A 23,811-nucleotide genomic window follows, 5' to 3' on the forward strand; every position below is an offset into this window, starting at 1 on the left:
CCCCCCCCAAACCCCCCAACACACACACTCTCTCCCAACCCAACAAAAAAAAATAAAGAAGAAACCCTTAGATCCTTCGATGGCTACTTGCCTACACAGACATATAAATTTTCAATGCTCACCTAGGTTGTTGTGAACTCTTATCATGTTTCAAATGTTGTGATTGCCCTTTGCCATGATATGGTAAGAGATTAAGAGATATTTGCGGTCACAAAAATGGATTCGTTTAAATGTTGCACTTGCAGTTTTTCAACGTCCAGAAAAATTTTCTGATATCTGAACTTATATACCTTAAACATATAACATCCCTGAAATTTTTGGTGGTACATATAGGTGCTTCATTATTTGGAATAGCAGTCTTTCAAATTGCTTCGTAGTCTTATTCCAATAATAAATACCCAACAAATAATTTTACCCATTTTCACCTGCAATCCAGAGTTCAATAGTTGTCGCCTGCTTTCTTACTGAAGAGCATTAAACAGGAATGAAGACGATGACTTGCTTACATTGTTCTAGAGAGTAATCTTTTAACCTTCCTTTGTTCCTTTTGGAGCCTACAATGGCCATTTCGCAGAACTCCTGTTCCTCAAAGTTCAAGTCAGTTTCCCTGTATTTATCAAAATTACTGAGGTCTCTGGAAAGGTTTCAGCCTTGTTATAGTCAACGAATGTTCCTTAAAGTTCAAGTCAGTTCCCCTGTGTTCATCAAAATTTCTGAGGTCCACAACGAGGGATTGAACTGAATGGTGCTCATAGTGACATCATACTACTCCTTTCTTTTTTCTTGGATCACATGTTATCTTTTTGGATGGAGCGGATTTGTGCTAAGCAGGCACTTAGGCTTCTTTCTCTCTTACAGCCTTCATACTGTTGCTCCTCCTTAAGACATTTTAGCATTCTTTGACAATAACGAAGCTGAGTCTCTCCAGAGAATTCACTGGTTTCCAATCCCTCCAATACAAAATTCCAGTGAAAATTAAGATTTTTTGCTGCTTCTCTCTTCATTTTCCAGTACTACACATTGCTTAAACCCTGGAAACTTGGTGAAGCCCAGGGTAGACACTTCACATAACTTCGGTAGCACTTAAGTGCATGCACCAAGGCATACACCTCATCACTGGGGGGATAATCTTTCAGAGGTATCAGTAGGCAGTAAAATATAGTTGACCAAATTGGTATCTGAATTGTTAACCAAAATTCATGGAAGAATTAGACAGTTGGAATAAGAAATTAGAAATTTTGTATTATAAAACCAGCAGTGGAAATCTTAAACTGCATCTTTACTTGTAAAATATAAATTTAAAGTAGTTTCCGTAACATGAAAATCTCATATGTTATGCTGATTCATTTAATTATCTATTTATCTTCTCTTTGGCCAGATAATTATAGTTTATGTTTATATATATTTTTTATTATTAAATTTGTAGTTTTTACTTCTCTTCATTTTTTTTTGTTTTCCGCCCAAACACCCATGCTTTTATTGCACTTTGTGGTTGAAGTCCAAGTAGACCTTGATGCTATCATAACCGTTTTGGCTTTGATGACTCTGTTACTCCAACAGATTAGTATCTAATCATGAATGAGTTTCTTTTAGTATAGTATTAACCATAAAGTCTAAACCTGCACTGCTCAGCTTTGAGGGTTTGTCATCATATTGGCGTCTTTTTTTATTCGAATTTTTCTCTGTTTCATCAATGATCAAAAAGCCTGATATTTGATACTGACTTTTTGGATGAAATTAATATGTTAGGAATGAGCAAAGGAGATCGTAGATAATATGTCGACACAAATTTCAGTACAATTTTTAAAAATACTACTTCTGAATGTTATACATATTAGGTTTCTTTTAAATAATAGTGGTGCCTAGTCCCTTCTTGCATAGATGAGGTAGAACAGCTAGTAGACTTCTTAGGCTCGTTGTAATTATGATTACTTGCACTGTAATTTTTTTAATGGTTGACAGCATACCTACATTGCGGAGGAATATAACTTTACCTTGCTCAAAAAAAATAAAATAATAGTATTTCATTTCTTTCTAGAGGAGCTTCTAATGTGTTAAAACAAGTTGAATAACAGTAACTCTCCGCGATGAAGCTACAAGGAACTAGTATCAAGTGTTCATCTTTTAGCTAGTCTATATTTGAGCCTAGTGTCTCCAGACCAAGGAAAATATATTCAACCTTATCTTGTTTGCAAATAAATTGCCACTTTCATAGGCAAACTGACCCCTTCTGTTTTATTGGTGACATTTACATCAATTAGTTTTGTTTTTGGGTTTCATTATTCTTTGTTTGGTGCAGGAACTGCAGTTGATGGGGATGCTGGACAAACGGACAGAAGTTCCATGGATAAAAGCAGTGCAGTTTCTAGTTCAAGCAATCGTGATGAAGTTTCACGGCTACCTTTGCCTCCAATAAATGCATGGAACAAGGGATGTGATAAAGGCTCTCAACTTCCTGCATTATATCATCCTTCAAATATGTCGATCTCAATGAGCCAGGAAAAGGATTTGATTCATTTGAAGAATGTCCCTCCTATTAGGAATGTAGATGCTCACCTGATTGCAATATCTGAGGCAAGGACAGATACCATTAATGACCAGAGGTACTTTGAGGGAGTAGGGAGACTTGCTCCTGCTAAACCAAGCCGAGGACTTGTTCTTGATGTAGAAGATCTGGATATTCCCTGGAATGATCTGGTTCTGAAGGAGAGAATTGGGGCAGGTAATCCCAGTCTGCTGGTTTTAGCTACTTTCAAAGTGTTAGCTCTGTGTTTATTTGTTGTATGTCAATAATATTAAGATACAATGATATCATGACATCCAAAACTTATCTAGCTTACACTGTTTTGTTGTATTTGCAGGGTCTTTTGGGACCGTTCACCGTGCTGACTGGAATGGCTCTGTAAGACAATTCCCCTTTAATTCCGAGTGTTTGAAGCGTATTCCACATGTATCTCTCTCTAATTATTTTCAATCAACTATGTTCAATTCGTCTCTATGTATCCTTTATTATGTCCATTTGAACCAGTTTCATTATGTTTGCTTTTAAGGTAAACTAGTGTTTCTTTAAATCTCAGTTTCATCCCATGTTGTCATTCAGATTTCTAATTAAATTGGAGAACACTGTCATTCAAATTTCTAACCAAACCTAAAAGACTACTAATGAAAGTGCAAAATTCGAGCCCCTAATCTCAACTAGTTGGTAATCACGTGTACGAATCCTTTGCTTCTGTTGTGTTTTTTCAGCTAGATCCTGATGTATGTTAAGAGATTATTGGGATGCTGATTCAACTACTTGATACTTTTTTTAGTACCATCAATCATCATAAAACTATTTATTGTGCACTTTTGAAATGCATTTAAACTTTTAGGAGTAGATTTCAGCATTTGTTTTTTTTATATCTAAACATGGTAGCTATGAAGCCTCCTTTAAGAATTATATTGCTTTACGGGGTGGGTGGGGTATCGTTCATTTTGTCAAATTAGAGATGTGACTTTTATCAAAGATCCTATTGCACTGGTTTCCTTCCTAATTACATTCTCATGGAGTTTGTATTTTCTAGGATGTTGCTGTGAAAATTCTCATGGAACAGGATTTTCATGCCGAGCGATACAAGGAATTTTTGCAAGAGGTCGGTCTGGGGCTCCTCTCCTCACTAATGAACTGAAAGAACGTAAAAGAGAAAAGGAGAGATGGGTGTATAAAATGAGGATCAATGGATCTCAACTTATCATTTGTTTTTCCTCCTCCCATTCTTCTGAATTAGTTTCCATCTGATTGGTGCAGGTTGCAATTATGAAGCGGTTGCGACATCCAAATATAGTGCTTTTCATGGGTGCTGTTACTGAGCCACCAAACTTGTCGATAGTTACAGAATATTTATCAAGGTCGTGACCTGATCTTCCTTTAGATGATCACACAAAGTGTTATGCTTTTACTTTTGTTTTTTCTGACTGGTCAAATGCCATCTGTGTTTCAGAGGTAGCCTATATAGGCTTCTTCATAAACCTGGTGCGAGAGAGGTATTGGATGAAAGACGTCGGTTGTGTATGGCTTACGATGTGGTATGAATACGTATCTCCCTGCTCCCCTTTCTCTGACAAATTTTATTTTTAAATGTATCTAATGCCTTTTATCAACTTGTGCAGGCAAAGGGGATGAATTATCTTCATAAACGCAAACCACCTGTTGTTCACCGAGATTTAAAATCTCCAAATCTTTTGGTGGATAAAAAATATACAGTGAAGGTGAGACTGAGAACTTCTTTAGCCTGCACAAAAGTGTCATGCTCCAGTTGATCTTCTCAAACTGGGGCTGTCCAAGTAGTTCTCTAATCTGTGGGGTCCTTTATGGGACATTTTTTTCTAGTTTGAGACGCGTCTTCCTTGCCAATCTCTGTTTATTTAAGGTGGCATACGAAACTTCTATTTCATGGCTCAACAGGTAGGGAATGGACATTGTAGCTTCAGAATCTTTTAACTAAGTAAAGACTGGACTTGGTAGTTTCAAAATCTTGAAGATTATAAAGCAAGTTCTGTAGCATGATAGCTTACATCAGATTTCTCAGATGATGGAGAGTTAAAATTTGCAATCCATGTAGAACACTAGGGAAATGTTTTGTTGTTCCAACTATCCTTGTTAAAATACTTTGGAAAAAACATTTTCTCTAGAAAAACAAGTTCCTTATACAGCAGAAAAATGACTTCCCTAGTGGGAGTAGGGAAAATACAAGTTCTGTATGTGGCCCCATATGCTGACTGTCCTACCACCTCACACTCTGCCACCCCCACTGCCATATTTTTGCCTTGGAATCATATTTTCTGCTTACTTATCAAATATCATAAAATAAGTAGAAAAAAACTACTTATTTTCAAAAACATTTGCCTTCATACCCAACACACAATAAATTCTAACCAAATCTTTTAAAAAACAGGGCATAATCTTGGAGATTCCTTCTAAATGGAAAATCATTATGCCATGCTGTATGTTTGGGTTCATAGCGTTTCTTATTATTTATAGACATTGATGTCTGGATTGTAGGTTGGAATAGGCATATGTATAATTATAAAATGTCTTTCCCCCCCCCCCCCCTCCTATCGTCTTATTCAATCAGTTCCTGTCCTATTCTAAAAAGATTTATATGATATCTCTGTCCTCTATCTTCAGAAGTATGTCTTCGCATCCTCTTCCTTCTTGTTAAGTTGGATGAAATGTGAAATATCTGAATTCTTGATCATCTAATTTGTCTTGCCAGGTCTGACTAAGAACATGTTTGTCTGGTTTCAAACAATTCAAACAACAGAAATAAAAGAGATACACTTTGATATGCATCATCTGCATGTCTTCAATGCATGCCATGCATGTGGTCTTTAAAATTCTTTACAGCTTATTCATAAAAAAAAATTACTTTTTCAAACAATATAAACAACAGAAAGAAAAGATACATTTTGACATGCATCATCTTCAGCTTGTGCACACATCGACTAATATCACGGGATACCTCTAGGTAACTCTGTCCACCAAGGCTAGGACAAATGGAAAGCGATCACCTAATATGTCTCCGCTGGGATTTGAACTTGAGAGCCCGTGGTTCTCAACCCACTTCATTGACCACTAGGCCACACCCTTGGGGTTAGCTTTATACATAGATGTAATATGATTATCTCTTGTGCTCCCCTCATGTCTAGTTGTCTTGGTGTTTCATGATGACAAGAATGGATCATGGCCAACTTTAGATTTGACTGACTGAAACATTCACAAAACTTGGTTATCTTGCTCAAAATTGACAATGGATTACTTCTAACAGTAGCACTTCATGTTACTATTACATATTTTTGTGTGTATTGAAATTATTCTGTCTACAAATGGTTTGACATGTGCCACTTCTGTTGAATGTTTTTTTCAGGTCTGTGATTTTGGTCTTTCTCGATTAAAAGCTAATACATTTTTGTCATCAAAGTCAGCTGCCGGGACTGTAAGTTCTACATCTGGTGCTCTATCTTTTGTCAATATTTGGCATTGGTGATTACTAAAAGAACAGGAATAAATATGATTTGGTATTTATCATAATAGCCAGAATGGATGGCACCTGAAGTTCTCCGTGATGAGCCGTCAAATGAGAAATCTGATATATACAGCTTTGGTGTCATCTTGTGGGAGCTGGCAACGTTGCAACAACCTTGGAGTAATTTGAACCCACCACAGGTTAGTATTTTGTAATTTTGAAGTATTTCTAGTTATGGGAAAGGTATAAAAGGTTACCTAATAATACACTCTGAGGGGTCTGGGTAATATATCAAGTGAAAGGACCATAAGCTCTCTCTTGGAATGTTTAAATATATTGGTCTGGGGATTGCTATTATTAGGGAGAAGGGCAATCTCCAGTTTGGTGTCAGCAATTGCATGAAGGCCGTTTTATTCCTCTTATGTTAATACCTTTTCTTTACTGGTCTATATAGGAAGCTTCATTAAAAGAACATGGTTTATGTAGAGAACTAATTATCCATGTGGCAGTGAATAGGGAAGTCATAGGGATTATCCTTTCCATTGTTATGGGTTTAGGTTGTTCTATTATGTTGTTGATCTCTTCACAGGTTGTATCACAGCACTGCAAAAGCAAACAAATTTGGATCAAAACTGTACCTGCACTAGGGGGAGAACATCATATAACTCTCTTTGTTAAGTTGCTTTGGTTACTACCATTTCATTTTTCCAGAAAGTTAGGAATGGAATGGAAATAACGGAAAAATTCTTGCTCTTATTGTGTCATCACTAGTGTTATATTGTATCCATTGTTTTGTTTTGGCGCGTGCACCTCTATTGCTGTTTCTTTGCTGGATATTCTAGCTTTTGAGTCAAGTTTTATACTTGAAAGATCAAAATGGAACAGTCTGTCTAGTCTTGTTATTGTTGACCAGTCTATTTGATATTGGTATTGCACATGATGTGTTACATGGTGTAATATATTTGATACTGTAGGTAGTAGCAGCTGTTGGCTTTAAGGGTATGAGGCTTGAAATTCCACGTGACCTGAATCATCCGGTGACAACTATTATTGAAGCTTGCTGGGTGAAGTATGTTGCTCCTATTCTTACCAAGCTAGTTTGGGATTGTATTGATGTATTGAATTAAAATTACTTCTACCATTGCAGTGAGCCGTGGAAACGCCCCTCTTTTTCCACTATCATGGATATGTTGAAATCGCTCATATAACTCTTGCAACACAACCAGATTGTACAGGCATGCAGTTCCTCACGTAAATGCTGTAGTAAATGTATGATTCCTGCACATCTTTGGCATTCTTTATTAATTATGTTTCTGAGAGGAAGAGCTTGGACTATGTCTGGTTTGTGTATCTTGACATCTGTCTCTTGAATCTAATGAATTTAAGAGCTGTTGCCCTTTGGTATGTCAACAATAATTCGTCCAATTTTAAATTGTGATAATTCCCGGAGCACTGATTGAGCATCTGAGTGTTGTTTTCCTTTGTTAAGTTCAGCATTTCCTTACCCCTAGGCATGGCATCTATAGGAGGAAAAATTTATTGATAGTTCCAGCTTAACTTTTTTTGTTTTGTTTTGATAACCATGGTGTACGGGCTAAAACATAAGGGTTCCTCTCAAGGTTCGTCTATGGAGGGTGGGTCAATGCCTAAGATCAGGCCAAATGGACAACATGTAAATGTTCCTGTACTAACTTGCGCATACCTCAACTAACATGTACATGTAGCTTTGTCCTCCAAGGATAGGACGGATTATTGAGAAGAAATCACCTTGTGTTTCTGATGGGATTTGAAACTTGAGACATCATGGTTCTCATCCACTTCATTAACCATTAGGCCACACTCTTGGGTGCAAAGTTCTAGCCTAATAACGTTCCACTCTATCCAACTGTAATTTACATCTTCTTTGCATTTTATTTTACAGTAGATGGATATGTTACATGCTTCTAGGCATGTCATGTAGACTTTGTACAACTTCTTGCTGTTAATGTGACATGCTAAGTTCTGATCTATACTTTTATGCTTCATTTGCAGGCTTGTATTCTGTACATATTAATTCTAACTTCTGACTCCCTGTGGAGGATGCCCAATTTTTGCACTATTCAAGCAACTGTCTTTACCATACAGGAGAAACATTTGCACTTGGTATTTGGCTTAGTGATGATGTTGATGCTAGCAATATGAGTTTCTGCATCTGTCCAGGATTGATTTTGTATATACAAGAACTATAACAGGACGTTGTAATATAAATAATATTCTCTTCGGCGGCTAAATAAGCTAGCAATCTTTTCTCAATGATGATCACAATTAACAATTTTTGGTGGCCCTAAATAACCCATCTACCTACTGAACTTTTTCCAGCGTAATCGTATTCGATCTTGATTAGTATTCATTAAAGAATAGAGGAAGATCGAATTGCTGATGAACCAAGAAGAGAGCAAGTAAATGAGATCAATTTATACCCCTAAAATAATCATTATGACTGTATATAATTTAGATATATAATATAAAATATAATTTTGATTTTTTTACACATTATTTTCAAAGTTATCAAAGGTTAAGTGCGCATAATTAAATAATATCTGAATTAAAACTAAAAATATATAACAATACAAGGACTGAAATTGTTAATTTCCCAATATTTAATCGACTCGAATTGCTTTGTTTGATTTAATAAATAAAAATAGAAGTACCAAAATTGCTGAAAGTATATTTAAAGGACTGATTTAGACATACCAAATATAAAGGTTATTTTTGTCATTCTTTCGACTAATTTATTTTCTCCTAAAACCCTCCCTCTCTCATCTTCCTTTCTTTCCCAAAACCCTGTCCAAATTAGAACCAGCCGCTTCTAACAAACAATTTCACCGTGCCGCTGCCGGCTGCCACCACCGACCGCCGTCCGGCGACACTCCGTAAGTTTTTGGTAGCCTATATTTATACTGTAACATTAGTCTTCTTCTTAACTTTTTCAGTTCATATTTCAATGAACGACTACCTTTTTTCATTCTCAAAACAATTAGTTAGAAGTTTGAAAACGGTATCTTATCATCTTTTTTTAATTAAAAATACACAAGGAAGTTGTTTGAAGCTAAATTGATATTTATTAGGTGATAATTGTGGAATTAGCACTCATTTATATATTTATTCACTTGCTTAGAATCCCAGCTTAGCAACTGTCTCTCATATATTCTTCCTGGCTGTTTTAACAAGCTATTATATGTTCTTATTTTGATTACCGTTGTAATAGCTGGAAGTTTTGATAGCAATGATTGGAAGTCATTTTTGTGAAAAATTTATTTGTCTTAGACGTCTTGAGTTATTAGGTGCCCAATTACTGTTCTGACATGGATTCATTATTTCCAGAAAAAGGCATTACTTTGTCTGCCAATTGAATTACAATGGCGTACCAAGGGGGAAACTTGAAGTCCACTGCCATAAATGGAGTGAAGATGTATACTGTTGCTGGCCAACACCGTTCTGTGGCTACATGGCTTCCTCCGAAGAAGCTCAGAGCTCTTCGTAAAGATCCAGGTATGCATTACCCCCCTGCTTTCGCTTATTTTCTTTCTTTTCGAATAACATTTGGTGAACTATAGCAGCATTGTTATGTCTGGAAAAGAAAGTTTCAATCTTTGAAGCAAAAGTTCTGGAATTGTACCAAAATTTGTTTTTCAATTAGGCAGTAAATTATATGAATGTGTTTTTGGATACCTTGTCTTTATATCATATGGTCTTTTGTGATGATTGATTCTTCACCTTTTTGGTTCGTTTTTCTTTTGAACGATATGCTAATGTAGATTTAATTTGATGTTCTTATTTGGTAAAATCATGTTATATCAATATGTTAAAAAATGTATACTTTCCAATTTTTGTAGTAAAAAATACACTATACACTATAGATACAACCTTACCCCAACCTTGTGAAGGTAGAGAGGTTGTCTCCCGATAGACTCTCGATCAAGGAAAGCATATCAATATCAAGTATAGAAAGGAAATACAACAATGAAGAAAAACAAACATAGAAATAACAAAATAAAAGAATAAGATAGTAGGGGAGTAATAATACAATACTGCTAACATGAATTAGACAACACTTGACTATCTACTAACCTTCTACCCTAATATTCAACCTCCATAACCTTCTATCTAGGGTCATGTCCTCGGTAAGCTACAATTGAGTCATGTCCTATCTAATTACCTCTCCTAGTACTTTTTCGGCCACCTCTACCTGTCCTTATGCCAACAATAGCAAACCTCTTACACCTCCTCACTGGGTATCTGGGCATCTCCTCTTCACAATCTGAATCATCTCAACCTCACCTTTCTCATCTTGTCTACCACAGAGGTCACTCCACGTTGTCTTGAATATCTTTGTTCCTTATCTTCTCTCTCAGTAAGCCCACACATCCATTTCAAAATCCTCATTTCCGCTACTTGCAACTTCTAGACGTGCGGGTTCTTGACTGGCAATACTTCCGCTCCATATAAGCTATAACAAAATCGTGGTCCGGCAACCACTTAATAAAGCTTACCTTTGAAGTCTTGGTGGCACATTCTTATCACACAACACACCGGATACAATTTGTTTGTTGCTCAACATCTCCAAGGAGTTCCTCTATATGAATGGACGGGATGGGTAAAATCCAATTGGATAGCTTGTCTAGTTTGGGCCAGCTATATGAATACTAGATCCATGTTGCAATTTATACATTTTTGGTATTGTAGGATATTATGGTTATATTATGAAAGATAGTTTCTCTCTCTTTTGGCAGGTTATATGCAAAGAGTGGATCTGATTCAAGATTTGAGATTTGAAACTGCAACAACACGTATTAAAGTGACTCCTGATGGGGAGTATCTCATTGCATCAGGTGTTCTTCTGCAGTTTGAGACATACTTATTTCTTTTGTATCATCAATTGATATACTGGACAACTTTTGTTTCCTTGAAATATTATGCTTTTGTTGAATGATCTCTCCTGGGTTGTTGAGAAGTAACTACTTCTGAGTTATAGAAAGGCTTCACTATGCACTGCTGCTAATTGAATGTGATATTCATGCATATTTATCCTTCTGTGTTGTATAAATGCAGTTATTTCTATGTGAACTGACTATTGTTTTTAGATGTAAAAACAGTTGTGATTATAAATATATTGGTTCATTTTATTGGTTGTTGAGGCATTGATATTAATCTTATTTCCCCTGTTGGTCGGGACTTATTCATGTTTAACCTGAACAAATAGTTTTCTTATATATTTTTTTTTGAAAGGGGAAGTATACAATTACTGTTGTGCAATTGTTCTGCCCCTCTGTTAATCTGAGACATTCATTAGATGAGTACAACAGCAACAACTATGCCTTGACCTCAAGATAGGATCAACTATATAAATCACCATCACTGTTAATGTCGCCCCATTTGGGCCCGTCTTATTCAATAATTTTGGTTCTTTCACCAGTTTCCCCCTATGTTTTCTGCTGGCATACAAATTTATAACAAACTAAAAAAAAAACCTTGTGAACATGTATTAGATGAGTAGATTCTTTTAGCTGCCTGGTATTTTCTATATTTTGTATCAGTTGACGACAATATTAATTTTTCAGGTATTTACCCACCACAAGTAAAAGTGTATGAGCTGCGGGAGCTGTCGTTGAAGTTTGAAAGGCATTTGGTGTCAGAGATTGTTAACTTTCAAGTATTGTCTGCTTTCCCACTCTGTTGCGTGTTTCTTCTCTAATTAGTGCGGGAAATCTATACTGATGTATAATTCATGTTTGATATCTTTTGTAGGTCTTGGGTGATGACTACTCAAAAATAGCATTTCTCTGTGCTGATCGTTCTGTTTGCCTCCATGCAAAATATGGGAGTCACTATAAATTGCGGATTCCAAGGTCACACTAACATTTGTATTCTCCTTATGTCATGATCCATATGCTGCCTGCGACTTACTATACTGATGAAATGCAAGATTTAGAAAACAATGTATGTTAACTATCAAGAGTATCAACAAAACATTGAGCTGTGAGGACTGTTTGTTTCCTCTAGCGCTTACCTTACACAATTGAAACAGGTTGAGTTAAGGATTCAATGTGTCACTGCTATCAAGCTTGCAGAACCCTCTAGTGTTCTAGATATGCTATTCAACAGCTAAACCTGGCCCACTTGAAATCTTAGATTCCACGGGACTGAATCAGAAAATCTATTAATGTATTTGTAATGATTCTCCAAAGAAAGAAGGGTCTTCAGTGATTTAAAGCCCCTTATAAATTGCGTCTCTTTCAGAGAAATTCAGTTAATCCTGAAACTCCTCGTTTATACTGCTAGGTTCTGGAAGAAAGTTTATTCCCAGGGTTATTATCACTAGGGATCTTCTTGCTAATGAAAACAGTAAAATGTTTACTCCCGCTGGTGATATATCGGCAGTAGGCAGTTCACGGCCCTTTCCTTTCTGTTTCTGAAATTCGCTGTTGCTTATTTTTTGTATGAACTATATCATCTGTAAATGCCAGCTTAAGATCACTTATATGCTCTCCTGTTTATATAGGATGGGAAGGGATATTATATATGATAGCTGGTCTTGTGATTTGCTTTGTGCTGCCTCATCACCAGATCTGTACAGAATAAATTTAGAGCAGGTTTTTCTCTTGCTCTTGCTTTCTTCAATGTATAGATGTTTTTGCTAAGTTCACCTTAGTTTAAGTATTTGAGCCATTCATGTATTTCAATGAGATAATAGGAAAGTGGCGAATTTTTCATCAAAATTACTAAGTTTTTTTGGTTACCAAAAAAATTCCTAACTTTCTCAAAATGGTTAACTGAACTTGTAATGGCGTCTGTTTCTCTACAACAGACTTGAGTAATATGTGCAACCTATATTGAAGTTAGACTTCTGCTATGTGTGTCAATGAATAAAAAAATTTGTTCCTATTTGCTATTGGTAGATGGCATCATGCTTGGGGGTTGTTTTCTAATGAATAATTGTGTAGATGTTAACTTTGTCGATTGTCATTATTGATCTTTTTTGGTCCTAATTGAAGGAAAACTAATTGAATAAAAATTTCAGATGATAATCAGTGTTGTCAACAACGCGCTTATGTCCCGAGCGAAACGCAAAACATGTTGAGTGCTTCGCTCGCTTAATGTGTGCTTCCATGTCTTCATCAAGGCTCTAAGTCATACTTTTTCTTCCTAATGAGCCCTTCCTGTAGAGGCCGTTCTAAACAGTTGACATTTTACTTTATCGTAATATTATTTTTCAATCTCTCTGGTCATATATTTGTTATTCATGCTTATTATTAGTGTTGGACTGAACATGCATGTTTGTATTTTTTTCTCCATTTGCGCCTTTTTCCGCTCACACTTTATTTGTGCTTTGTACTTAAAGCCCAACGGACCTTAGACTTTTTTTTTCCTGGCGCTTTTCACTTTTAATAACACAGACGATAATCAGGAAACATAATTTATGGTGAAAACTGAGACATGTGAGGTTAAAAAACCTTTTTAGGGCAGAATATAAGAAGAAGGATTTGTTATGTGGATAATTCAAGACATTTCACTTTTCACGTTGATGTTTTGCTTGTATGGTTTACTGAGGCTGTCATATTTAACTAACAGGGACGCTTTCTTTCCTCACTGAGCACACGATCCCCAGCACTTAATGTGGTTTCACGGAGGTTAGAAGCTGATTTTACTTGCTTACCTTACTGGTGTTTTAAAATCCATTCCCCCCCCCCCCCCTTTTTTTTTTTAATAAAAACCATCTTTTTGGCCTTCTTTTTAGCTATGCTATGCGTTCAGTCTGGCTGTTTCTTCTGTAATCTTTTGGTGTCTTTTATTCTGCACTTCAGCAAGGTCCATGGGCTAGTTGCTTGTGGAGGGGAGGATGGTGCGCTCGAATGCTTTGATATGAGAGCAAGATCTTCAGTTGGTAGGATAAATGCTGTTGCACCTGCTGGGGATGGGGACCAGGTAGTTTTCTGGCTTAGTAGGATAAACATTATATTTTCAGTGATTGCTAACGATATGCATAAATTACAGGAGGTTACTGCAGTAGAGTTTGAGGGAGATGGAGGTTACCTCATGGCTGTTGGAAGTAGTGACGGAAAGGTATAATGGAAAGCAATACAGTTAAGAGAATCTGAAATTTTTTTTATGATGATTATAGTGAATGTTGCATCTCATGTTTTTGTTGGAAAAATCATTTTTGATTGTCATTTTGGGAGTTTGGTCCTTTTTTTGTTATTTTGGTTGACACTAATTACATAAGTTACAGGCCCTCACTTAATAATTGCTGAATACTTTACTGCTGTGATACAATACTTGGTCCACTTTATCTATCTATCCCCAAACCCCATCTTCCTTAGGATAGATAATAGATCATGTTACCAGTTCTTAAAAAAAGGACAGATAATAGCTAAGACCAATTGAGCTGATAAAAAACCTCTCTTTATCCAGTTTTCGCATGTTACCAGGCTCACCACTTTTGGACCTCCAATCTAGGACCTCATTAGCAATTAATGCTGCATTACTGATTGTCCGATGCTTGATGAGGGCATTCTGGTGAAGACTAGTTTCCGAATTAACAACTTCAACCTTTATTCTAAAAGCTTTGCTAGGAATTAGGATCTTGTGCAGTGTATCCATGAGACATATAGGTCTGAAGTCTCCAAGCTCAACAGCCCCCTTTCTTTCAGAAATCAGTGCAATGGAAAAGACATTGCAAGTGCAAGATTTTTGACCATGTATCACTTGTGGTGGAAATGGCTGATGGCTCCCATTACCTCTGGTTTAATGAAGTCCCATAACTTTGGAAAGAATGCCATAGTAAGCCATCAAGGCTAGGTGCTTTGTTTGGTGCACATGGCCGAATTACATGTACCTCTTCTTCCTCAAATACATTCTCTAGCAGCTCACTCTCTTCTCTTGATATACTGGCAACATTATCAAAGTTAGCATTGTGTCTCTAACTGAATCTCTTCTTGCGAAGGTTTTATTTTTACTGTGTATAATGTTGGTCTCAAAATGATTTTAAATGGTGAACCATTGTAAATGAGGATTTATATAGCCGATCATAACTTGTCTGGAACTGAGGCGTAATAAATTTTGTGTCTTCTGTGATCAAGATGCTTAACTGTATGTTATAATGCGCAGGTTCTGGTTTATGATTTGCGTTCTTCTCAACCTATGCGGATAAAGGATCATATGTAAGTTACTTAGGCCAACTTTACCATTTAAAGTGATTCTTGTTCTCTATTTCTTATTTGCATTGTGACAATATTATATAGGTATGGGAGCCCAATACTAAACATCAAGTGGCATAAAACGCTCAACACTGAACGAACAAAGTTAATAACTGCTGACAGCCACATTGTTAGGGTTTGGGACCCCGAGACGGTATGCAAGTCTTTGATCCTCTTTAATGATACTTGTCATTTTAATTAGTATTATGCTATTTGAGACAAGATTACTCAGTTTATTGTATTTATATTTTGAACAAGAGTGCAGTACTCGCTATACTTTGGCCTCTTTTTTGTGTGCTGTGTTTTACTGTTTGTGAAGTTATTAATCAATTGATTCACCGAAGGAATCAAGAGTTTTGTATTCAGTCGCAAGGGCGTCTAGCAGATATAGGAAAAAAAGGAAAGAGAAGGAAAATGTAAAAAGAAAGAATGAGAATGGGAAGGATTTGGCTTAAATTCTTTTAAGAAAATTGTTGTCATTTAATTTGGCATATTCATCATTATCAGTTGTTCTAATCTGCAAAATCTGTCAAACTTCAAGTTTCCCTTTAGTGGTTCTACTTGTATTGTGAGGACATTGTTCTCTTGATGAGATTTTGTTCTTCTTGGGACCAAATGACTTTCCTTTGATGCACTAGAAGTTTGAGCGGTCTTTAGAGGTCACATTTCTTTAGATTTAAGCTATGAATGGGTTGATATGATTTTTGGACGGATTATAGACCTTGGGAGTCGGGATTGTTTTAGTGCTATGTAATTTGAGAAGACGCTGATAATGTAACATACTCAGTAATCCCAAAAATGGGGTCTGGGGATGGGAGAGTGTAAGCAAACCTTACCCTACCTCGGGGAGGTAGAGTGTTTCCGAAAATAGAATAAGATACTGATAATAGAACCTTTGTGCTGGGAAAATAGTGAAACAATAGATGAAGGAAGGTATACCATTAGATCTCTTAGGTGTATCATCACAATCAAAAGAATGTTATGTTTAATATATATTATGGTGGTTATTTCGAGAAACAACAGTTTTACGTCATGACAAGGACACGAAGTATGTTGTATAACAACCTTTGCACCATGAAATCTAGGTTATCTGCTTTTCTGCCCTTTTGACCTGCGACAGGAAATCATACAAGTAATCTTTGTAGTTATCTGCATTAGTCTGGTAATAATGTTCACGTTCGAGGCGGTGGAAAACTAAATAGACATCACCCAGAATAGTTGCGTACATTTCTGAATTTTAATCTAAGTTTCACTTTTGGTCCTGGAAACTCTTACAGGGAGAAGGCATGACGAGCATTGAACCAACTGGTGGGAGAATCAACGATTTGTGTGCATTCACTGGCAGTGGATTGATGTTGTTGGCTCTTGACTCTAGTCAAATACCTTCATATTTCATACCTTCTCTGGGACCTGCGCCAAAGTGGTGTTCTTATCTTGAAAACCTAACGGTGTGATTGTGCTCCTTGTTTTGTACCTTCTCATGCCAAAGAAAATGGCGATTCTAATTTGATGTATTTGCAGGAAGAGCTTGAGGAGCAACCCCAAACAACTATTTATGACGATTATAAATTTCTGACAAAGGAAGATCTGGAAAAGTTGAATTTGACCAATTTGATCGGAACCAATCTTCTAAGAGCTTATATGCATGGTTACTTCATCGATTATCGTCTGTATAAAAAGGTGACAATCAGAATAATTTTGTCTATTAACTTTACAAGATTGGCCCTGTGGTTGAACTTATGTGCATGTTGTGCTTTGCTTTTCTAGGCACACGCAGCGTCAAATCCGTTTGCTTATGACGAGTATATTGAGCAGCGGAAGAAGGAAAAATTCGAAAAAGAGCGTGATAGTCGTATCACGGTTAGTTCCATAATGTCTGGGATATACTTTTTTGCAAGTGCACATGTACCATATCTTATTCTATTCACTACTTTTTGCACTAGCATCAAGTGAAACACATTCATTTGTCCCTTCATTTCAATTTATTATTTGGCCGGGTGTTTTCCTTCTGGAGATTTTCCAGTAATAACAACAGATTACAACAAATGTATAAGAATATTGTTTCATGTTACTTGTACCAGCGGTTAGACATTAAAAGCCAAAACTTCTGCTTGTGCCTGCACATGCATATAACGGTGGTCTAGTGACACTGCATCTTTAACCTGTTTGATATTCCTTGTGAGTCAATAATTTTTATGTTGCGGGCCATGCACTTGTTGGAGGTTAATGAAAACTGATCAGTCTCCTTTTTAAACTATGGTCTGATTGTCTCTGAAGCTGAAGATTTGTATCAATATACGTTTGTCATTTAGCTTGCATGTAACTAACTTATGAGGGAGAGAAAATACTAACATAGGAAGCGGCACAGTGTGTTTGTTTGGTTTTATCTTAGTTTGGTAAAAGGGTTTTAAGTTTCTGTACAATAGAAACCAGGTTAGCGTTACTACTCCTAGTTCAGCTCTGTTTAGAGCTGAAATGATATGATTTACTCATGAGCATATAGCTGAAAACCTGGTACCAGTTCTTGGTGGGAGGTGACAGGTATCCTGTGAATTACCTAAATTTGCATTACCTAAATTCAACTAAAAGTTGGACTAATCTTGAAACTCTGCAGAGTAAAATAGATATTCACTAGTTGACCAGGAAACCCCTGAGAAAGAAAAGGTAATGTAATGTGAGGTAATCTGACTCAACTTCCTCTAAGTTATTATAGATTATGCCCAATTTTAGTTTTGTTTCCTTGAGGATGGCTGGCTCTGGGATTGGGTTATAGCTCACCTAGTGAGCTTGGTGGAAGACTCAATTCCCATCATGTGTTCTCCATCCCTTCCCTTCATATTTTATTTAAAGAACAAAAAGAAAGAGGAAAAGATTGCTGAATCTGAGAGCTAACGATAATCATAAAGGAATGAGTTGATGCAGCACTGGCACAGGGAAGATATATGAGAGAACAAGTCACTGCTAGGATGTGATAGGTCTTGAGGTTGAAGACGGCATGAGCCGTAACAGCTGCCGGGGCTGGGTGAGGTTGGGGATTGGGAGGATTCAGTATAGACGGGAAGAAAAGAGAAGCCAACTTCTATGTTCTATGGGCTTCATGAGTTCTTACTTTAAATAAGAGATATTAAGAGCATTTTCCCCTGAATGGGTTGTGGTGTACTGGTGGAAGTGTTTCACCTTTTAACAAAGGTCTCGGGTTCGAGCCCGTGGTATGGAAAAAATCCCGTTGGGAGCGCCACCCCGAATGGGCCCTGCAGAGCGCGGTCCGGATTTAGTCGGAGCTTCCAGTGTGGGCTTCGGACATGGGTGGGAAACCCAAAAAGAAAGAGCATTTCCCCCCTAAAATTGAAGAAAAAAAGAAACAAAAGTTTTGTGGCATCTGGATTTAGGACGAGATTAATTTCAGGACTTGTGGATCACCTGATAGGTGTCCTGTGTAATTTAGCAAACTAAATTTTAAATGTCTTTTGCTTGTATCGGCGGAAATTCTCCTAGTGGGAACTAAGACAGGTACAAGTCCTAAGGACTTGGTCACTCTCACCAGTCATCTTTGTAAGCAACACAAGTTAAGTGCAGGTTTGGACTAAGGATTCTTGTGCTCTAGTTATGATCTTTGAAGTTGCCACGATAATTCATGTCAATCAACTGGCATCGAATAAATAATACCAGATGCCAGAGAATTTTAAGTTATACTCTTAAGTTAGTGTCAGCAGAAGATTAGAAAGATTATCCTTTGTGCTTCATGGTGTTCCAAGATTCAAAATCAGATGGCTGATACATGTCTACTAATAAGGCACTACAAGCATATAGTAGTCGTTTCTGCTCATGGTTCTTGTTGTGAAATTTACTTTATGTTTTCACTGCAATCAAAGTTGTGTGCTTCTTGAACTGAATGAAAAGGGTTAGACAGGTTTCTTACTTAACCAGAACTCTACATGTATACCTCATTTAATTTTTTTTTTTTTACCTTTTTAAAAATATCTATCTTTATATTCTGTATCACTTTGCAGATTAAGAGGAGGCTTCCCAAAGTTAATCGCACTCTGGTTGAACAACTTCTTGAGAATGAGGAAGCTGAGAATGTGAAGGAGGATGTTGATGACGTTGATGCGAAGAAGACATCAAAGAAGAAGAAAGGACTGACCATGGACGTTCTTGAAGATGAACGTTTCAAACGCATAATTGAGAATAAGGTATACATATTACTTACTAAGATTCACTTACCTGATGTTAAATAACCAGTACAGATTAACATCAGAATAGTTTGGCTGAAAAATAATTACATTGCTTGAACTGATAATCTGGTAGAATGATGATCTAGCTTTCTTCTATTTTGGTAAGTATATTGATGAAGCATTCTCCACAAGAAGACTATGTTACCTGAATTTATCTGAAGTACTATTTAGATGTACCTGATAAATGTTCTTTAAGCAATTGTTTTATATTTGCATACTCCTCTTCTACTAAAAAAAATTACATTCTTTAAAAAGAAAGTTTCTGCAAGATCCCAATATCCTTCATTTTTTTTTATGTAACTTGGTTTTCCTATAGGACTTTGAAATTGAAGAAGATTCTCATGAGTATCGGGCATTGCACCCTATGCCTTCCTTAAAACGACCATCTTTAGTGGAAGAACATTTTGAGCCTGTGATGGAAGGTGAGGAGGCTAGTGATTCTGATGCACAATCATCAGAAGATGAACAAGAAAATGACAGGAATTCAAGAAAGAAGGCCAGAGTTCCGAGGTAAGAAATCAACGAATGCCCTCCTAATTCGTACCACGTTTAGACTAAGTTATTATGCACCATGATACAACTGATGAAGTTCAAGAAGTATCAGTTAGCTTGGGGCATGTTTAACTTCTTACATAGACAAGTTTTTGCATAGGGTTTATACAAATTGTGAATATAGTTGATGTCTCACTATCCTTTAATATTTCAGAATGTATGAAGTCAAGGATGATAGGCATGCAGAAGCATTCTCAAACCATATTTCACTTGCAAAAGAGGATGCTCTTTCACTAGGTGAAAGGGTTGCAGGGTTGTCAAATGGAAGAGCTTCTCATGATATGAACAATATTAAGGTTGGTCCCGGAGGTTCGAGAGAAGTTTCATTCTTTTCCAGGAGCTCAGCCAAGTATGTCGAAGATGATGGAGAGAAGGAAACACGAACCGAAAAGAGAAGAGGGGTCCAGTCCTTAAAACTGAAGCCTGAGAGATCAGGTTTTCAGGGATCAGGTTCTCGAGGCCGGGGGAGAGGAGGAAGAGGTCGTGGAATGGGCAGAGGAAGAGGTAGAGGTAGAGGAAGAGGGAGAGGATAATTTTTTTTTCATACAGAATTAACAATTTGTGTCAAAGGAATGTTATTTATTTTTCCTTGATGGTGTATTTTTATTAGTAATTAGTTTTCTCGACACGTGTGTTGTACAATATAAATCGATTTATCAAACATTAAATCAAAAAGTTCAACATAATTGTTTGCATGTAGTGCTCCTGTAGTGATTGTACAATATAAAATGCGCCTTTTAAGTGTTACTTTTTGACAAGGAATCAACTCAAATATACTTTTTTGTTCTAAAGTAAGTTACCTTAGTAAAATAATTTTATTTCAAAATAAGAGTCAATCTTAAGAAATTGAGATAAATAGATTTCTCCCATTTTTGTATCATAGACAAAGTATCTATTTGATTCTGTCTACTTCTATCTTTCTAGTATATTGATTATGATTATTTTTTAGTATTCTATTTAACGTGTGACGATAATTAAAATTTTAAAATCTATATTTTTAGATCAAACTAGAGTCTAGTTGTTGGAATAATAGTAGTTATAGCTATTTATGTCCTTGTTGTTAGTAAAATTGGTGAATTAAGTATTCTCGTTGTAAATAAAATTAGTGGTTTAAATAAAGGTACAAACATAGAGATTTAAATCTTTGATAAACAAAAATCATACATAATTATTTCAGCGCAACATCTTAAACAACTCGACTAATATCTCTCATGAATAACCATTACAACTCCAAAACCAAGTCATAATAATCAATATTTCATTATTGGATTGATAGTATCAAATCATTAAAAAATGAAATTTACTCCTATTAAAAGCAATAATTAAGTAAATTATATAATTTTTAATGAACGTGATTTTTGCTAACGATATACGGAAAGAGTATATGTCAACTCTTTCACTCTCCCCCTTTGGTTAATTTTCCCAGTTATTTCATCAAATAAAACTTTCTACAATCTACACGCCGTACGCGTTACACTATCTCCCGAAGCAACCTCAAAATTAAACTTTCATTCTCTATTAAATAATAATTCATTCCCTTTTTCTTCATCATCTACATCAAATCTGCTTCAATGGAGCCTCCAAATCCCCAGCAATTTCAGCAATTTCTCAGCAGTGTTCTGTCTCAGCGTGGTCCATCTGCACTTCCTTATGCTGAAGATGTGAAATGGCTGATCCGTCAACATCTCCTTTCTTTAATCGATATGTATCCTTCACTTCAGCCGAAAACTGCTTCATTTACTCATAATGATGGAAGGACTGTGAATCTATTGCAAGCTGTAGGTACTGTTCCGATGGTTTATTTAGATCGCACGTATAATATTCCGGTGATTATTTGGTTGATGGAATCTTACCCACGTCATCCGCCGTTGGTTTTTGTGAATCCGACTAGGGATATGGTTATTAAGAAACCTCATCCGTTTGTGAATCCATCTGGGATTGTGTCGATTCCGTATTTGCAGAATTGGATATACCCTAGTTCGAATCTTGTTGAATTGGTTCGTAATTTGAGTCATTTTTTTGGAAGGGATCCTCCGCTTTATGCGAAAGTACAAGCACATCCATCAAACCCTAACCCTAGTCCTAGGCCTACCCCTACCCCCAACCCTCATCCTCCGCCAAGTACGAGTTTTCCTAATCACAGCTCGCCAGTTGGGTCATATGGGATTCGGCCCGCGATACCTCCTCGGCCAGTTCAACAACCACCTTATGGTGCAGTGAAACATGATGATCCGGAGGAGGTTTTTAAGCGGAACGCGACAGATAAGCTGCTTGTTGACTTGCATAATGATATAGTTGGGTTGAGGAATGCACAGGAGAAGGATATGGATGGGTTGTTTAATGCTCAGGGAGTGTTGAAGCAGCGGGAGGAGCAGTTGAAACAAGGGTTAAAGGAAATGCAGGATGAGAAAGAGGGGTTGGAGCAGCAATTACAGATGGTTTTGATGAATAGTGATGTATTAGAGGGATGGCTGAGGGAGAATGAGGGGAAAGCGACCAATTTAGGGAATGTGGATGTGGATACAGCCTTTGAGCCGTGTGATAGTCTTTCCAAGCAGATGCTGGATTGCACGGCATCAGATTTGGCGTTAGAGGATGTGATTTATTCGTTGGACAAAGCTATACAAGGCGGGGCAATACCATTTGACCAGTACTTGAGGAACATCAGGTTGTTGTCGCGCGAGCAATTCTTTCATCGTGCTACAGCATCAAAAGTTAGGGCTGCTCAGATGCAGGCTCAAGTTGCTAATATGGCTGCTAGAACATCACAATATGCATTGTGATAGACATCTGATCACTTGCAGGTGTGTTTGCAATAGACTGAAGGTCAATATATTTCTAGATTGGTTACTTGTGAATAATTGTCAATGTGCTATATCTTTACCAATAGATTTTGACACTACATTTTGGTGCGGGTGTTTAATTGGTATTTATTGGTTGTATCGTTTTGTTACCAAAAGTATAATCACACATAAAAGGGATTTTCCGTACAATGATTTCACGATTTTCATTTCTGTCAAGTCATCCCACTTCTATGGGATTGTGATGTTGGACCAAGATTAGTGTTCTGTCACTCTCCCAAAATTGAGTAGTAAGAGGTTCAATGGCGAACAACATTCTGTTCAAATGCATATGCATATCTTTGTGTACTTAACTTTCTAGCAATGTAGCATGAGTTTCTCCATCTGATGCTGTTTGTCCAAACAGAGAGTTTAAAGATGTGTGACTTTTATAGTTAGTGATAGCGGAACATATTACAGCAATAGTTGAGAAGTTAGTTTACTATAACATTTGAAATAGTTTACTGGTTCGGTTTATTGAAAGCTGCAAAGAAGTAGAACTTATCAAAATTTTGGAACGTTCAAAAACATGAAAAATGTCACATATGGATTGGAATATTGTGTAAGCATTTGGGTACAATTCTTGCTTTCGAGTGTATTGGAAATTCAGGAAAAGGGTAAGTACCCAAGCTAGCTCGTCCCGAGTTTTCAGTTACATACCTGTACTTTATAGGATCTTATTGACCTTACTATTTCGAAGTGAAATAAGAACCCCTCCAAGTGTTGGTGTGGCGGAAAAGTGAGTTCAATATCTCGGCTGCTCAAGAAATTTGACTAGTTGCTCCTCCGACCCGGAGTTTGTGTGTGTAGATGACTGCATGCTTGAAATCTTGGTTTCTTGTTTAATTGGTTCATTTCAAGAAAGTTAACCCCCTGCAAAATACAGGTGTCTAACAGCAAACCTGGGAGTACTCAATTAACATCCATTTGCTGTGCCATTTAA

At 36.8% G+C, this 23,811-nt stretch overlaps 3 protein-coding genes across 4 annotated transcripts in view; all 3 read left to right on the forward strand.

The window, feature by feature from the left end:
* LOC107031853 (serine/threonine-protein kinase CTR1-like) overlaps positions 1 to 8,333 on the forward strand; it is a 14,911-nt gene extending 6,578 nt beyond the window's left edge. Inside the window, exons 6-16 of one of the 2 annotated variants that reach the window (XM_015233340.2) lie at positions 2,300 to 2,722; positions 2,862 to 2,902; positions 3,564 to 3,632; positions 3,788 to 3,888; positions 3,981 to 4,065; positions 4,150 to 4,248; positions 5,907 to 5,975; positions 6,074 to 6,205; positions 6,980 to 7,074; positions 7,153 to 7,274; positions 8,037 to 8,333. In XM_015233340.2, coding sequence (XP_015088826.1) covers positions 2,300 to 2,722; positions 2,862 to 2,902; positions 3,564 to 3,632; positions 3,788 to 3,888; positions 3,981 to 4,065; positions 4,150 to 4,248; positions 5,907 to 5,975; positions 6,074 to 6,205; positions 6,980 to 7,074; positions 7,153 to 7,213 — 1,175 coding nt within the window. In that variant the 3' untranslated portion in view covers positions 7,214 to 7,274; positions 8,037 to 8,333. The remainder of the gene's footprint in view (positions 1 to 2,299; positions 2,723 to 2,861; positions 2,903 to 3,563; positions 3,633 to 3,787; positions 3,889 to 3,980; positions 4,066 to 4,149; positions 4,249 to 5,906; positions 5,976 to 6,073; positions 6,206 to 6,979; positions 7,075 to 7,152; positions 7,275 to 8,036) is intronic. The other variant, XM_027912505.1, reaches the window with a different exon arrangement.
* A 432-nt stretch (positions 8,334 to 8,765) lies between these two features.
* LOC107031938 (nucleolar protein 10) lies at positions 8,766 to 20,723 on the forward strand. The gene is made up of 17 exons (XM_015233452.2): positions 8,766 to 8,917; positions 9,369 to 9,536; positions 10,778 to 10,876; positions 11,606 to 11,697; positions 11,793 to 11,893; positions 12,547 to 12,637; positions 13,617 to 13,675; positions 13,850 to 13,970; positions 14,040 to 14,108; positions 15,153 to 15,205; positions 15,287 to 15,395; positions 16,519 to 16,689; positions 16,763 to 16,921; positions 17,009 to 17,101; positions 19,252 to 19,434; positions 19,793 to 19,986; positions 20,183 to 20,723. The coding sequence occupies exons 2-17, from the start codon at positions 9,404 to 9,406 to the stop codon at positions 20,559 to 20,561; spliced, it is 2,106 nt and encodes a 701-aa protein (XP_015088938.1). The 5' UTR covers positions 8,766 to 8,917; positions 9,369 to 9,403; the 3' UTR covers positions 20,562 to 20,723.
* Positions 20,724 to 21,468: 745 nt separating this feature from the next.
* Positions 21,469 to 23,214, forward strand: LOC107031997 (protein ELC-like). Its single transcript, XM_015233539.2, has one exon. It carries the CDS (start codon positions 21,600 to 21,602, stop codon positions 22,809 to 22,811), a length of 1,212 nt encoding a protein of 403 aa, XP_015089025.1. The 5' UTR covers positions 21,469 to 21,599; the 3' UTR covers positions 22,812 to 23,214.
* Positions 23,215 to 23,811: the final 597 nt, after the last annotated feature.

The sequence above is a fragment of the Solanum pennellii genome, chromosome 10, assembly GCF_001406875.1.
Source record: "Solanum pennellii chromosome 10, SPENNV200".
NCBI lineage: Eukaryota > Viridiplantae > Streptophyta > Magnoliopsida > Solanales > Solanaceae > Solanum > Solanum pennellii.

What these genes read in the sequence shown, in the direction of transcription:
- LOC107031938 (XM_015233452.2), top strand. Translation starts at nt 9,404, where the DNA reads ATGGCGTACCAAGGGGGAAACTTGAAGTCCACTGCCATAAATGGAGTG. An exon ending in CTGCTGGGGATGGGGACCAG is followed by an intron (nt 13,971 to 14,039) that starts GTAGTTTTCTGG and finishes CATAAATTACAG; the next exon opens with GAGGTTACTGCAGTAGAGTT. An exon ending in ATTATCGTCTGTATAAAAAG is followed by an intron (nt 16,922 to 17,008) that starts GTGACAATCAGA and finishes TTGCTTTTCTAG; the next exon opens with GCACACGCAGCGTCAAATCC.
- LOC107031997 (XM_015233539.2), top strand. Translation starts at nt 21,600, where the DNA reads ATGGAGCCTCCAAATCCCCAGCAATTTCAGCAATTTCTCAGCAGTGTT.